The 17,615-nt window shown below is 32.0% G+C and overlaps 1 protein-coding gene across 1 annotated transcript; it reads left to right on the top strand.

Moving 5' to 3' along the window:
• The first annotated feature begins 1,777 nt into the window (after nt 1-1,777).
• Nucleotides 1,778-2,469, top strand: LOC108322995 (uncharacterized). Its single transcript, XM_017555316.2, has one exon. The coding sequence runs from the start codon at nt 1,985-1,987 to the stop codon at nt 2,282-2,284; it is 300 nt and encodes a 99-aa protein (XP_017410805.1). The 5' UTR covers nt 1,778-1,984; the 3' UTR covers nt 2,285-2,469.
• The last annotated feature ends 15,146 nt before the right edge of the window (nt 2,470-17,615 follow it).

The following is a 17,615-nucleotide window of genomic DNA, read 5'->3' as shown; positions in this document are numbered from 1 at the left end:
CATTTCATTTTAGCTTCCAAGTAATACGAGTTCAACTTTCTATTTGCTTTTTCTACGCTCTCTCTATACCTCCACTTCCTGGTTCAACTTTCAAATGTTTAAGATCGTGTGTGCTAAATAATATTTAAAAATAAATAATTTCAGTTTTAGAATACTTTACATATACTATATGGTAATTAATCAATTTACTTCAAAATACGACTAAACTCCTTATCTCTACTCTTTATTTTCTTAGTAATTATCTAAGTTAATTATTAGATTATATAAAGAAATATTATTGGATTGACGTGACTATTATATTCCAAATATGTGCAAATGGCTTACGAATATAGAAATGTCTAATACAAGATTGCGACTACTTTTTTTCTTTCAGCAGACACTTAAAAAATCATTTTAATAATAAAATATTATATTTAAATAATAATAAATATAGATAAAATTTTAAAATAAAGTAATAAAAATATATGTAGTTATATATAAAATAAAAGAGTGTCAAATATCATTACTGTTTGAGCTCAAAAATCCGATTTTCTTAAGGAAATCAAGTTTAGTATTATTCGGAACTACCACTGGTTGATTAAAAAGTGATGAATAAAAAAAGGAAAAAAAATATAACAATTTAAGGAAATGATAAAAAAATTCAATATTTTGTATTTGACCAAATAAATGTGCTAAGGAATTAAGCTCAACAAGATCTATCAAGTTTCGTCTTAGTAAAACAGTTATACAATATTCCAAGTAAATTGAAAATCTCGTCAATTGTATTGTATTATTATTTTACGGCCCGTTATTATTATTATTATCAAGTAAACGTAAGTCTATTTTATTGATATCATTTAATATTATATTATTAATTTTATATCATGGATCCTAAGACTGAAAGACCTTATAAATATATTTTTGTTATTTTTCAAAAAATATTCACTCATTCTTATATTCATTTTCTCTTATTCAAACTATTTTATTAATTTGAATGTTAGAAAATATTTTGTAAGTAAATTTTCTCTGTGTTTCAAACTTCAAGAGTACATGTTAAGATTTTTCAAACCACTTAAATTTTGTTATTTATGTGAATATTTACACTCAATATAATCGATGAGATCAGTGTGAAATCAAGATGTAAAAAAGTAATTAAATAAAAAAAATTGTTTCACATCTAATCCACTAAAATTATTATCCCAACCCACATAATCATTACAAAAATGCATGTTATTAGACCATAGTTGTTACATTTCCAAATTATTACGAGTGTCATACTATTTTATTTTTATAAAATAACTAACAATTAAAAAAATTAAGCATATATTAGATTTGATAATGGTAAAACTCACTATACACACCATACATATACATACATACAGACATATATATATATATATATATATATATATATATATATATTAGAAAACACTCATCCAACATTAATTATATCATATTTCTATTTTAAAATTTAAAATTATTCGAGACGATTCAAAAGTAAAATTATTATCTTTTTATTAAGTGTTAGATGTGTAAGAAAACTTTATGCAAAAATTTTAATTTTTCATGTAAATCAGATAATCCTATTAAAAGTAATGATATCACACCATCATTTTTCTCTAACATTCAAGCAAACACATTATAAATTATGATTTTATTACAATTTTTTTTTCTTAAAATAATTAACCAGTCAAACCAACAAAAAGTTCCCGGTAGTGTGGAGTTCAATCTTCCACCTATAGATTCTTATTTCTATACATATATAATGGTTGAGATTCCAAAAAATGAGCTGTAGAAGATCTTGATCCAATCCAAAGCACAGGAAGAGTGTAGATGACATTAAATTTTCATTTACCATTCTCAACTGCCCCTCGCTGCAGGTTAGTTCATTGTCCCCCGTAAAAAACACATTCTCCAAATTTCCACACACGACACAGTCACTGAGAGTAACCGAAGGAGAGTTCAAACATTTCCTAGTGTCTGGGAGTGAGACAAAGAGAGAGACATGAAGTGTTGTGTCTTGGTGTTGGTTCTTGCTCTGGTTATGTCCACAAGTGCCAGAAATGTACCCAGCGGTGCTGCTCTCAAAGATCAGAAGAACTTCATCACGTATGGTGGCATTGGTGTTTACTCCGGAATTGGGAGCAACGGACTACCTTTTGGAGGAGTTGGTGCTGGAATAGGTGGCGGTGGACTAGGTGGCGGCACTACCGGGATAGGTGGACTTGGAGGCACGGGTAATGGAGTTGGCTGCGGTGGCGTCGGTTGCAGCATCGGTGGTGGCGGCGGTGGTGCTCATCCTTGAGTTGACCACCATTCATGCATGCATACATGCATATGGTTTCTTCCTGTTTCTTTGGAATACCCTAGTCTTTGGATTTCCTAGAGTGTTTATGATTTATGTTCGTGTCGTTAATTAATCGTGCAAGCATGCTAGGTTTATTACCATTGGAGAGTAAGTTGAATGTCTTGTAATGTTCATATTTGTGTTAATTAAAGTATCAACCTTACGACTCATATATATATATATATATATATATATATATATATATATATATATATATATATATATATATATACACTTACACTTATGAAACTTCCCTTTCCTTTCGTACGGAAAGGTCTCAGTTAATAGGGGGCCATGCATTAGTTTTATAGCCACATGTTTTTGTTGTACATATACACGTATTACATAGAGACATATCAGAGTAAAAAAAATCTGGTTTTTGTGGGTGTCCGTCAGTTCTTAAAAGATAACAGATAATGGTGTTGACTATTGAATGCAGTACTGCAATTTTTTCTGCAAGAATTAATAGGGGGTCATTTGGGATTTACCATTATTTATGAATGTATGGTAAATGCCATAGCAGCAATAGTTTGGACCAAAAGTACTTATTGGTAAAACATTTGAAGGTTCCTAAAATATATAGACAAAACGAGTTACACATTACTTGCTTACTATTATAGCAAGCGTAGTTCAAAATACTGATTAATTATCACTATTTGTGGATTTGAATGGGGGAACGTTCTGCACTCGTCTTTCTTCTTCCATGGAGATTCTAGCAATATATATATATATATATATATATATATATATATATATATATATATAGGGTGGTCCAACGTGATTCAATCCATTGCCAACAAGTGATGATATCTCTTTTGAATAGGTTGGTGTTGTCTGAGTTCTTAATTAAACCACAAAGAAACAAAGTCATATAGATCAGTCTGTAAGAGCATTCATTTGGAGATTTTCCAGTACCTACCCATAGTATATAAATTCAAAACATTTTATCAACTTTATGAAGGGTTTAATTATTTTTTACCTTTTTCTTATTAAGAAATTATCTAAAAGAAATCGTATTCAGACGATTTTTTGACAAGAGTTTATAAAATGCTTTATCTAAGATATTAAATTTATAACATTAAATCTAAGACCCTGATCTAAATTTATTTTATAATATAAATATAAGTTTATTAAACAAAAATTACATTTTTTTAGAAGAAATGTAGCATAATAAAACCTACATAAAGTAAAAGAAAAGTTTGATAATATAATATTTTGTATTAGATTTTTGTCTTATGGACTTTAAAAACCCACTAAATAATGGGATTGCAATCACGTTTTCTATTTTCTGTCTGTGATTTTAATTTCAAATTAATAATTGTTGTGAATTATTATTAAATTCATAATTGTTATGCTGATCTTCCACATGCTCGAGACAATTTTAAACAATTTCTGATAAGGGTTACACAATTTCTCTTACTTTGAAGTTGTTTCTAATTAATAATGTATATATTTTGACAAAGTTCTTATTGAAGCTAATTACATCATGAAAAAAGCTTGGTTATATATTTACTCATATAGAAAGAGAAAGTTTCATATAATAAGTGAAAGTATATAATAATATATGATACCTAAATAAAAGACAATCTTATTATAATTATAACATAATAGTAGAAGACAGAATATAATCACAAACTTAGATATGAGAAATGTGTTCGATGAAACAACTTTTAAGAGAAATTAAAAAAAAGGAAACGTTAAAATCTATAAATCTAAAATTAAAGAACAATAATGTATATACGCTTTTCTGAATTATTAAACGGAAAATTTCTTTCTAACCATTTTTTTTATAATTTTTTTACAATCATCTATGAAATAATTTATGATTAGTCCGTTTTAAATATTCAGGAAAATAAAATAGTGACGTCTAATTTATTATGAAAAAATTGTTAATATATCCTAATTCATATTAAACATACGTTCTTTCGTATTGAATCTCTTGCATTAGTTGATACATTTCCTTGACAATACACATAAGATATTGATAATTTTGTAATAAAAAGTCCATCATTATCTGAATTCCTTTTGTTACGTAAGTTAACTTCATTCACTTGTCATAAGATGTGTAATCAATTACAGTTAATATCTAATCAATTATGTAGCAAAGAACAGAAGAAAGTTAAGACTGCTGGTCCACTGCAATCTCCATTAAAATCACCGTGAGGAACTATTCCAGATTTTGATGATCCTCCTCACGCTTATCCCTCCTATAACAGTGAATACTACAAGGATGGGTCAAATATTAAAGGGAAAATTTTAACGGAGATTCCTTCAAGAGACACTTTTCTCAATAATTTTTTCTTATTTATTCAAAATCATTCATGATTTTAGGAGAGAAAGATGTTAGAGGTTGTACTGTTATTACTACATACGTACCACTGCTTTAAATATTAAATAGTAATGTCAGAGTTTGGTGAAGTTTTGAATGAAATAGAAGAAGTTGGGCAGGCCCAGTTAAAAGGTGTGCAGATGGCAGCAGCTCCATCTTACATGTTCAAACTAGTTCCAGAATTGGTAGCTTGCAGCTGGTAATAGTTGCATGTCAATTGAATGATCGAATTCAAAACCTGTTGCCTCGTCAACCGTAGTAAATATCCATCACCTACCTTCTCTATTACAATTTGCGATCTCTAACAAAACCATGTCTGCAATACTGTGGTTGTTCACTCATCCATGTACATACTCGATATACGATAGACATGTGAATAATATTGTAATAACAAGTGAGATGAAGAAAATAGAAAGTGACAAGTGTGTTCATGGTTTTTCATACACACAACACGGTTCAATGAGATTTTAATGGAAGGAAAATTTCTAAGTTTAATAATATACACAGTAGTTACATACCTAAAACGAAAATTGTGGTTAAAAACATTAAATAATGATAGTAGTTTACTAAAATGGTGGTTGCATGTCTTTTAATTAGTTCAAAAGACATCTTTTATTTCGTGCTTTCGGTAGTTGTTTTTTTTTCGCATATTTTTCTTTTGTTGCTTTTTAACCATAGTTGATTATTGTGCATTAAGTTTGCTCTCTTTTGTCATCGTTTTATTTGTGTTATTTCCTTTTTCCCACTGTAGCCACTACCTTCCACTTGAATTAGTAGCCCCTTTGTTAACATTGTATTTTGTGCTATTCCAATCACACAATTGAGTCTTAAACTTTCTAAAAATGATATAACTTTATCTTTTACAAAACTAAATTTATTATTTATATAATATTATACTAAACTAAATTTATTATTTATATAATATTATACTGATATTAAAATTGAATTTTTAATGTGTACCGTATGACCAGACGACTTACATGACGATAAAGAATGACGCCCGATAAGGACGGTGAGTCCTACAACAGATAACAACTAATCCTAAGAAAATTAAGGTAAATCATGATTAAGGGTATTGAACCAGGATTGGGCTGAGATTAAAGTATCAATAATCCTAGGCCCACGCCCAAAAATTATAAATATAAGTTAAAGGTAAGAGGTAGGTGATCGCATTTACTGTGCATTTATTATTGTTACATTGAATTACCGAATGGTTCACCTATTGACTTTGACATCCGAACACCTTTAACAGGTACATCTCCGAACGGGAAAGCGAGACAGGAGACCAGGAAGCAAGACCGAGCGGTGGACGAGGACAAATTGTGAAAGTGTTTGGTGACTCAACCCTGCAACGAAAACATAATGTATTAAATTAAAATAATGCTAATGAAAATATTTATTTTATATTTTATTTATTTTAATAAGAATATTATTATAACACTTATACAAATAAAAAATTTGATTTTAATTTAGATAATAATAGCATTAAAAAAAGTTAATTAAATTAAATCAAACACTCCATACTCTGCCACGTGATACTCATAGACAACAATTTTGTTTTTAAATAAATAATCTTAAAATTAAAAAAAATAAAAAACTATAAACTAATATCTAATATGTCTTTAACAATATTGGTAAAAACTAACAAAAAAAACCCTATTTAAATCCACTTTTCAAGAATTGAGACCTGATTAAAATAAAAATAGAAGTAGACATGTAACTTTTCAATCAAAATAATGAAAAATGAGTAATTAATCCATACATTTATCTACAAAATAAGACGTGTAATTGGATAACAGGTCTATTTTAACTTTTGATTTATTTATGTAAATCATTATTAAGTTCTTTATGTTGATGAGAAAATGGATCACATTTGTTCCTTATAGATTAAATATAAGAAGACACACCTTCAATTGCCTAATTTATATTTTGCACAGTGATATTTATAACTTATATGGGACAATTTGTATTGAATATATGTATGTTAATGCACTTTGTTCTCCCTGCGTCTTCATATATTTTACAAATATTTCATACAATTAATTAATAATATAAAAATAGAATTATAAAAAACGAAAATGTAATACAATTAAGAAAGTTAACTAATGTTAATTAGTTTATTAAATTAAAAAATTAAATTGAAATTTTTTGATAAAAATCGATTAAAAGTTAAACTGTGAAATTACTTATAGATTGGTTTTAGAAGTTGTTCAGTTTGTATATTAAGATTTCATCCTTCCAACAATAAAAAATGAAGAGTTGCGTATAATGCTACGCCTTTTTGGCACTCACCTTAAGCTCTGAAAAGAAAAGAAAATGCTTGATTCCATTTAGGCCCATGCCATTTTTCTTCACCTATTGGGCTACATATGGTATTATTTGGGGCTTTTCTTCCTGTATCACCTTTTTCTTCTTCATCCCTTAGAATCATATATCCTAAATTTACACTTATAAAGTTATAATAAAATATGAAAAATTAGTCATATCAGGATTGTAAGTAGGTGACAAGAGGTATTATTAGATCAAGAAACATATTCTAAATTAAACATTCTGAAACGTCTTTTAAATTAAAAAAATTTAGAATACACTTCGGTGATAAAATATGGATTAGACATTCGAAAACGTAAATATATTTTTTGGAATATACAAGTTGAGATGAAACTTTGAATTGAAAGTTTATTTCAAATTACTCTACGAAAAAAATATTATAATATTATCTTTCAGAACTTAATCTTGGATTCATGTATAGTTCAATCCTCTTTATCTCGCATCATTTTTACCAACCAATAAGGATAAAATATTCTCTCAAACTCTATCTAATACGCTGATAGTTCAGAGGATGTATTTACAGAATGCAGAGAAGGGTGTAAAAGTACTCAGAGAATGAAAGAGGGAGAGCACAAGAATATGAGAGAATGAGTTAATTCTCATTAAGGAAATACTGCCTTATATAGGCAAAGTACAGAAAAGTATATATCTAAAACGACATAGTTTTGGTTTATTTACAACACTTCCCCTTAAACCAAACTATTTAAGCTTCTAATGCCAATCAAATTTCTCAGTTTTTCAAATCTTCCTCGTCTCAAAGCTTTGGTAAAGATGTCCGCAGCTTGCTCTTCAGTAGGACAGAACACCAACTCCAACTTCCCTTGGTTGACACGTTCTCTTAGGTAATGAAATTTCGTTTCTATGTGTTTGCTTCTGCCGTGTGATACTGGGTTTCTTGAAAGACTAATAGCTGACTTGTTATCTACAAGAAGCTGCACTGGTTTCCTGTATTCGACCTTCAATTCTTCTAGAATGGCTTCAAGCCAAACACTTTGACACGCTGCTTCAGATGCTGCTATGTACTCTGCTTCGCAGGAAGAGAGTGCTACTACCTTTTGTTTTCTAGAACACCATGAAATTGTTGCTCCCCCATACTTGAATAGGTAACCATGTGTGCTTTTCCTTTCTACCTGATCACCACACCAGTCCGAGTCGCTCCATACCTCCAATACTCTGTCTCTGCTACTGAATTCCTTTTGAAAGAACAAACCGAAATCTGCTGTGGCTTTCAAATATCGGAGAATGTGTTTAGCAGTGGTGAGATGAGTATGTCTTGGATCACTCATAAATCTACTTACCAAGCCAACTGCAAAGCTTATGTCTGGTCTGCTATTACACACAAATCTTAGTGATCCAACTATCTGTTTGTAAAGAGTTGCGTCAACCTTACTTTCTTCTTCCAAACTTGACAGCTTTAGATTAGCCATAATTGGTACTTCAGTGCTGTTGCAGCTCAACATGTTAAACCTCTTCAAAATATCATTGATGTATCTTCTTTGATGAATTAGAACTCCATCTTTACTGTGCACAAACTCCAGTCCGAGAAAGTAAGTCAAGTGTCCAAGATCAGTCATATCATATTCTTCTTTCATATTACCTTTAAATTTTGCAATTTCTTCTTCGGAACCTCCTGTTATAAGGATATCATCTACGTACAAGCATATCAACAACGTGTCTTGCTGTCCAACTGATTTGACATACATTCCAAATTCCACAGGGCACTTCTGAAATCCCATCCTTATCAGCAGTGCATTTATATGATTATTCCAGGCCCGAGGTGCTTGTCTGAGACCATACAGCGCTTTATGTAAACGATATACCTTCTGCTCTTCATTTTTTCTCACGAAGCCAGGTGGTTGCTTTATATAGACTTCCTCATCAAGTGGACCGTTCAAGAAGGCAGATTTTACATCCATTTGATGGATCTTCCAATCTCTCAAATTTGCTATGGCCACAATCAATCTTACCGTTTCCAAGCGTGCAACTGGTGCATAAACTTCAGTGAAATCGATTCCAGGTTTCTGCAAGAACCCCTTTGCCACCAGCCTTGCTTTCAACTTGGCTATGCTTCCGTCTGGTTTATATTTTGTTTTAAACACCCACTTGACTTCAATAGCTCTCTTGTCCTGTGGTAGTTCCATCAGCTCCCAGGTTTTATTCCTCTCTATAGATCTCAACTCATCCAGCATGGCCTCCTTCCACTTTTGTATCGTGATAGCTTGTTCCCACGTAAGTGTCTCAGCATCAGCAAGCAACGCATAATGAACAATATCACCTGAATCTGCAACTTCATTGTCTGTGAAAGTCTCATGATCTGCAAGCCTTGAAGAAGGGAATCGCGTTCTTTTTGATCGTCTGAGATTAACTTCTCTGTTGTTGACTGACTGTTCAATCTCATCAGATCTCTTCTCTTCTGGCCAGTCAGCAACAACAGCACCAGAATTTGGTTTAAAACCAGTCTCTTCTTCAATCCATTTGAAAGTTGCAGCTTCATCTACAATTACATCTCTACTTATAACAATTTGCCTCTTTTCTGGATTATACAACCTGTACGCACCTGTAGTGTGATAGCCTACAAAAATGAGTGTTTCACTTCTGTCATCGAGCTTGGTTCTTCTTTCTGCTGGAACATGCCTGTAACACACCGAACCAAAAATCTTCAGATGATGCACTTGTGGTTTCTTTCCTGTCCAAGCCTCTTCTGGAGTGCAATCGGACAAGGCTTTAGTCGGGCTTCTATTTAATAAGTAGACTGAAGTGGACACCGCTTCTCCCCATAGATTTCTAGGCAAGTTCTTCCCTTTAATCATGCACCTTGTCATGTCCAGTAGAGTCTTGTTTCTTCTCTCAGCAATATCATTGTGTTGGGGTGTGTAAGGTGCTATGACCTCATGAACGATTCCCTTTTCTAGACAAAATTTGTTTAGCTCACCAGAATTGAATTCACCACCACCGTCTGTCCTAAAAACTTTGATCTGCAATGCTTTTTCTCTCTCAACCATGGCACAGAAATGAAGAAAGTGTGAGTATACTTCCTTCTTTTCTTTAAGCAAATAAAGCCACATTTTCCTAGTATATTCATCAACAAAGAGTAGGAAATATTTATTACCTCCTACTGTTTGCACATCAATAGGTCCACAGACATCAGAGTAGACGACTTCCAGAGGTTGCTTGGCTCTCTTAATCATTGATTTCTGAAACTCCTTTCGGGTTTGCTTCCCAACAACACAGCCTTCACAAATCTTGCGTGTTGCAGTGATTGTAGGAATACCTTTCACCAAATTTTTATCGCCCAACCTGCCTAGACTTTTGAAGTTTAAGTGTCCAAACCTGTAATGCCAAAGCCAATTTTCCTCTTCAACGTTCAGTGATGACAAGCATTGAATCGCAGCTGCATTTAGGTTTATTCTGAAAGTCCTGTTCTTTGCTTTAGGAGCTCTAATGACCAGACGTTTCTTCTTATCAAACACATCTATCACATTCTGATGCATCTGCATGGTGTATCCTTTCTCCAGGAGCTGACCGAGACTCAACAGATTGCTTTTCATCGTCGGGACGTACAGAACGTCGTCCATGTATGCCATTTCGCCATTCTTGCAACTGATCAGAACTCTACCGACTCCTTCAGCCATCACGGTGTTGTCGTCAGCGAATCTCACATTACTTTTCTTCTTCAGATCAAGATTTACCATCCACTCCTTTCTTCCGGTCATGTGGTTGGAGCACCCAGTGTCTAAATACCAACACGTATCGAACTCGGTGTGACTGTGAGTGCTGGACATCATTACACGTTCATCATCTATGCTCTTCGTTGCACGACTCTTCTTCTCTGATGGTTGCAACACGTGTTCGGAGTAATTCAAGCATTCTTTTGCATGTTGCGTTATTTCAGATTGCAACACGTATTTTATCTCGCAATGACACCTGTCTTGCACTTCTCTGTTGTGCACTTTCCTTTCTTTAATTTGATCTGAGGCGCACATCAATACAACATGTTCTGACTCCGAATCACCAGTATCTTGTGCCAAATTCGCAGCTTCATCACTCCTGGGTTTCTTGGAGGCTGATTCGTTATGCCAGCACTCTGAGGAGTAATGCCCGAATTTGTTGCATGTGAAGCACTGTACATTTCGCTTATCGTAACTCTTTCTTCCTCGTCCTCTGAATTTTCTTCCTCGTCCTCTACCGTCTCCTTCTTTTTGATCGTTAGAATTTTCATCCTTGGACTGTTCAGAGAAGGTATTCACTCTACCTCCACTTCGGCCACCGCGAGATCTTCCCCTGCCTCTTCCACGGTTCTTGAAGTTCTGTCCACTTCTAGCCTGCAAAGCTTGATTCGTGTTCTGTACAGTGCTCTTTTCTACTGTTTTTCTTTCAATCAACCGTTGTTCATAAGCCGTAAGTGAGTTTTGCAGTTCTTCAATTTTCAATGTCTCCAGGTCTTTACTCTCTTCAATGGCCACAACAATGTGATCATACTGAGACGTTAACGTTCTCAAAATTTTATGCACGATCTTCTTATCCTTTACAATCTTGTCACAGCCCCGCATTGCATTTACCACAACCTGAATTCTCCCGATATAATCCTCAATCGTTTCTTGCTCTTCCATACTAAGAAGCTCATATTGCCTTTTTAGTGACTGTAACCTGACTTTCTTTATTTTCCCAGAATTTCCATATCCTTCTTTTAGTATGTCCCACGCTTCCTTAGCTGTGGCTGCCTTCGAAATCTTTTGGAAAATTGCCGGAGAGACGCATTGATGTATCAGCATGCGGGCTTTGCAATCAAGTTTCTTGTTTTCTTTATAGATCTTTTTTATTTCCTCTGAATCTCCTTTTGTAGGTTCTTTAAGACCTTTCTTGACAACTTCATCTACCTCTTGATAACCCAAGATGGCATCCATCTTTACACACCAATCATCGTAAAGCTTACCATCAAACACTGGTAAGGTGCCTTGTACCATTCCTGCCATTGTCTTTCAGAACCTTGCTTTAGTCAACGAAACAACACCAGGTGATCGGAACCTGTTGCTTCTGATACCACTGATAGTTCAGAGGATGTATTTACAGAATGCAGAGAAGGGTGTAAAAGTACTCAGAGAATGAAAGAGGGAGAGCACAAGAATATGAGAGAATGAGTTAATTCTCATTAAGGAAATACTGCCTTATATAGGCAAAGTACAGAAAAGTATATATCTAAAACGACATAGTTTTGGTTTATTTACAACAATACGGTACTGATATGATAAATTTATTTTGTATTTTCGGTCTATAAGATAAAAGTTTAAGATTAGAAAATGTTTAAATAGAATTTTAGAAAAATTCTTTCTAAAAGATTATAGAGTGAGGTATAAAAATATTTAAAAAATGTTTATTTATAAAAAGTCTCTAAATAGGTTCACACAATGTCTAGAATCATAAGAATATTTTAGACACCTCTTAAGAATGAATTATAGCTCTTAGATTATTGTTGTGGTGGCGACATCCTAATCATTGATTGAGGATGTTGTCACTAGTATCAAGCCAAATATTAGAAGCACTCAAGATTACAACAACTTTTTTCCTTTTTCAAAATCTTTTGCATCTCTCAATTTTTAAACACTTCCTTCAAGCCTATAAAGTTTTCTCCCAACAAAGTGGTCTCGAGAGCCATAAGATCATCATAGAAATGGCAAATACCAAAGTCCCCTTTCAAGTACGTCTCAATACTCACAAAAAGAAACTATAACAATTGGACCTTAAGGATGATAGCTCTTCTTAGTTCATATAATGTGTGAGAGGTGGTCGAGAAGGGTCACACCGAGCCAGAGAATATAGACCGTCTTTCTCAAGCTCAAAAGAAGAGTTTGAAAGACTCAAGGAAGAGAGACAAAAAAGCTCTATGTCTAATCTATCAAGGATTATACGAAGATACTTTCAGAAGATTTATGGAGTCAAGTTAGCCAAAGAAACATGGGAGAAGCTTAAAATCTCTTACAAGGAAGTTGATCAAGTAAAAAAGGTATGTCTTCAAACTTTAAAAGGAAAGTTTGAAACTTTGCATATGAAGAAAGATGAACTTGTCTCTGATTACTTTTCAAGATTTTTAACGGTTACTAATAAACTAAAAAGAAATGGTGAGAAGTTAAATGATGTAAGAATTATGGAGAAAATTCTTAGATCATTGATCCAAAGTTTGAATATGTTGTCATCGTTACCAAAAAAACCAAAAACTTAAAGGCAATGTCAATAGAGCAACTTCTTGGTTCGTTGCAAGCTTATGAAGAAAAGAAAAAGAAGAAGGAAGAGATCGTGGAGCAAGGCCTCAAGGCACAAGTTGATTCAAGAAAAGAAGAAAATGTAAGCAACCAATCAAGACGAACTTATAGACAGGAACAAGGACAAACACAAGGATATATACGAGGACAAGACGGAGGCCTAACAACAAAAACCAAAAAGGAGAAAGCTCTATAAGAGATTGTGGGAGAGAAAATCTTATTTTAAGGTATGACAAGTCACTCATCAAGTGTTACAATGGTGATAAATTTGGACACTATGCTTCTGAGTGTATAACTCGTAGAAGAAATAAAGTCGAAGAAAAAGCCAATTATGTTGAAGAGTCGTGGGGGAAGGATGGATGGGAAGATGGTTGGAAATTATCCAACGTAATGTGATGAGTGCATATTTATGCCCACATTTATGCTTTAAAATTAAATTTTTGATGAAATTCATGTGCTTGAATGATTGATTTAAAGAGGATTTGTGATGATTGGAATTTTTGGGTTTGGGAATAAAAAGAGACTTAAAAAAGTGATTTTTAGTTGCATAAATTATTCTTGGATGTTCTAATATTTATTTGTGCAGCTGAAATTGAAACTTTATTGGTCCAAATTGCAAATTAAGGCCAAAATAGGATTTTATTTGAAATCCTAATTGGGTGAGAAAGAGGGTTGCCATGTGGCAAACTCTCATTGGTCGCGCCCCTCCTCGGTCAAAGCTGGTAAAAGTTGGTCAAACAGAGGTTTTGGTGCAATTTTGGAAAATTATGAAGGGGCTAAAGTGCAAATAGAGAAAATTTCAGGGTATTTGTGCAATTTTGGAAAGTCAGAAAATCTAAAAGATAAAATTCAGTTGTTGAATTTAATTTGGGAATATCAACAGAAAATATCTTCCAAATAATTTTATCATTATCTAAATCTTTTAGTTATTTGGAAGATATAGGATATAAGATAATTGAGTTAATATCTATCAAATATTCTTTAAAACTGATTTAATCTAATGAATATTTGAAAGATATAATATATCAACAAAAAATATCTTATCAACAAACTATTCAGAGTCCAAGCCCAATCAAGCCTATATAAAGAGACCCAAGGGAGGCAGAAAAGGGGACTTGACTTCATTCATTCATTCACCACTTCTCTCTCTCTTATTTCATCTTGTATTCAACTCCATTCATGGAGAGCTAAGCATCTAGGGCTATTCTGCCGTAATTCCATTATGGATTTTGAGGTTAGATTGAGTTAATGCAATTGTTTATTTTGATTATTGCTTTAAGTTGTTCTCTCTCTATGTCTTTCATCTCTCTATCAAATTAAAAGCAAAGATTCTTGCATCATAATGTGTTTGAATCTACATGCATATTGATTATATGAGTTCTAGGGTTTATAGGTTTAATTGAGAATCTACTTTGATTTAATTTAGGAACTTTCATATGATTAATTGGTTTTTACTATCCATTGAGAATGTACTTTGATTGGTAGTAATAATTTCAATTATAATCAATTGAGAATTTACTTTGATTGATTAGTTTTTAATTTGGTTAGGCGATTTTAGAATAGACATGATTAAACACAATAGGATTTGATTAAGAATGTACTTTGGTTGAATTCATTGTGAATAATCTAGAAAGGTTTTGCATTTGATTGAGAATTTACTTTGGTTAAATGCATGATCGCCCTCAAATTAATTAAGAATGTACTTTAATTAATTTGAAACTTAAATAATAATCAATTGAACAATTATCTATGAATAACCAATGATGAATCGATCTTGGAAAAGTAGTGGAATTAGCCTATTTCATTATAATCGTTTTTAAGTTTCTTATTTGTTCTTTAAACCTTCTCCAAACATTATTTTTATTCTTGAACATTGCATTGCATTCATAAGATTCAAATATTAAAAGGCAATTCCGTATTCGTTGGGAGACGACTCAAGGTTACTTTAACCCTATCTACTTTCTTTAATACTACTTGACAATACTGAAGTTGCCTTGAAAAGTAGTATTAATTTGATAGTTTCAGCGACAGCCTATCATAATGGTTGTAATCACACCTTATATATGCATCTACGATATTTTACAAGCATAAAAATCTTAAGCATTTATTTTATACCTAGCCATGCATATGTGAAAAGTGCAATTGCTTAACCATTTTTATTATCAAGTGTCATTTGTTATTGTTATGATTTTTGAGTTTTATTGGTCAACTTCTACAATTCACCTTTCAAAAAATAACATGCTTACACTAGGCTTTAGTAGTTAATTTAGTAGTTAAGATAATAATTAAATTCGCACATATTAACTAAGAAGAGATTTTCTTTCTTTATAGTTTTCAAATGCTAAAGTGTTGGAGTTTTTTCAGTAATGCTCAACATGTAGAAACTTAAACCACAGTAGCAACATTTTAAATTTGTATTTGAATCTTTGAATGTTAATTGGTTGCATCGGAATTCACCACAAAATAATGCAAAAATCAGTGGAAAGAAAAAGAAAGGTAAAAAAGAAAGTTTAATAATTCAGATAGTCCATATTTTAGGTGATTTTCCTCAAATAGGTCCATCACTTTTTTTTGTCTCAATTGGATCCTTATTTTTAAAATTTTGAAGCAATTAGGTCTTTGCCATTAGTTTTATACTAACATCGTTAAAAAGGTGCCACGTGTCAGCTCGTAGTTTTTTTTAAATTTTTTAAATATTTTTTTTAATTATTTTTATTTTTATTTTTTAAAACAATTATCACTATCAGGCCACATGTCACTACATTTGTTTCAATTTGGTCCCATATTTTTATTTTGTTTTAATTTGGTTCCTGTATTTTTTATTTTATCTCAATTTAGTCCTAATTTTTTAAAAAATTAAACAATTTTGTCCCTTTTCAAATTTAAACAAAATTTAATTTGTATATAAATATATACAAGTATTTTTATTAAAAATAATATTTTTATTAAATATTTTTAACAAAATTAAGTTCATTTAAATTTATATTTAGTTAATTATATAAATGTTAATTATGTTTTTTAAATATATATGAGTTAAAAAAAAACAATGAACAAATTAATGACGTGAAATTTCACTTTATTAAATTTTGTTTGAATTTAGAGAGGAACAAAACTGGTTAATTTAAAAATAATTAAATAAAATACAAGGAACAAATTGAGACAAAATAAAAATATAGAAATCAAATCAAGACAAATACAATGACACATGGCTCCTGACAGTGACACATAGCACTATTACTGTCATGTCACATTGTCATTGCTACACGTCACAATGTGAGCTTTACACATGGCACCCTCTTTATCGGTGTTAGTACAAAACTAACAACAAAGACTTAATTGATTCAATTTTTCAAAAATAAAGATCCATTTGAGACAAAAAAAAATGAGGGACCTATTTGAAAAAAGGCCACTAAAAATAGGGACTATCTGAATAATTAAATCAAAAAGGAATTTGAAGAAAGACAAAGAAAGCCACATGTAATAAGTCATAACATAATCTGCATATATCGAATTACATGATCCAGGATATGAAAATTTTCTTTGGATTAAATCATATTAAATAATCCAAAAAATATGTTTATGTGTTGGAATGTTTAATTCAAAATGTCTTACATATCCGATAATATAGTTTGGATTTAGGTTGAGCAACAATTAGGTAGGTTCATGTCATTTCAGATCTAGTTAAATGTGAATGGATGAAAGGTTATCTATAATGAGAAATATTTGAGACAAACATGGAGAAAGATGAGAAAATCTATCACACTACAACCATGGCTTCCTCCAACTTCTCCATTGTCCTTGCTTCTCTCCATCATCACGTCACTATGGAGACCACTACCATGCCACCACCTACGACATAGATCAAAGCATATCTATCACGTGCGACACAAATCAGAGCAGATATATTCACCGTCACAGCTATCCATCGCGCACACTCATCTGAGACGTAAAATCAGGCAGGAAGACGCTAATTCCATTTATTAGAGTAATTTCCATTAAAGATAAAGGAACTATTGCTCTTAAGGTAAAGGTTTAGTTTGAGTAGAAACGAAAACACTATGATGGCCATAGAAGAAAGTAAAGGTTGGGAGAAAAGAAAAGTGGTACGTCGAGAAAGTAGGGTTTAGAGAATATTTTACTTTTATAAGTAGTGATATTGCCCAGGTTGGATACCCACAAAAAAATAATTTGATATTCATACTCAATCCGTTTATAATTGTTTATTTATATAAGTTGATTCTTTTAATCTAAATTCGAAAACAATTATCCGAATCGATTTTATCTTTTTGGGTTTTATGGTTTCGGACTAGTTGAAAGTTTCTCCTCACCTTATTCCATATTACTTGGTCCAAAATGAATGCTTTAAAGATGTTCC

Source organism: Vigna angularis, chromosome 2 (genome assembly GCF_016808095.1).
Source record: "Vigna angularis cultivar LongXiaoDou No.4 chromosome 2, ASM1680809v1, whole genome shotgun sequence".
NCBI classification, from domain to species: domain Eukaryota; kingdom Viridiplantae; phylum Streptophyta; class Magnoliopsida; order Fabales; family Fabaceae; genus Vigna; species Vigna angularis.
This window is presented reverse-complemented; position numbering and strand designations above follow the sequence as displayed.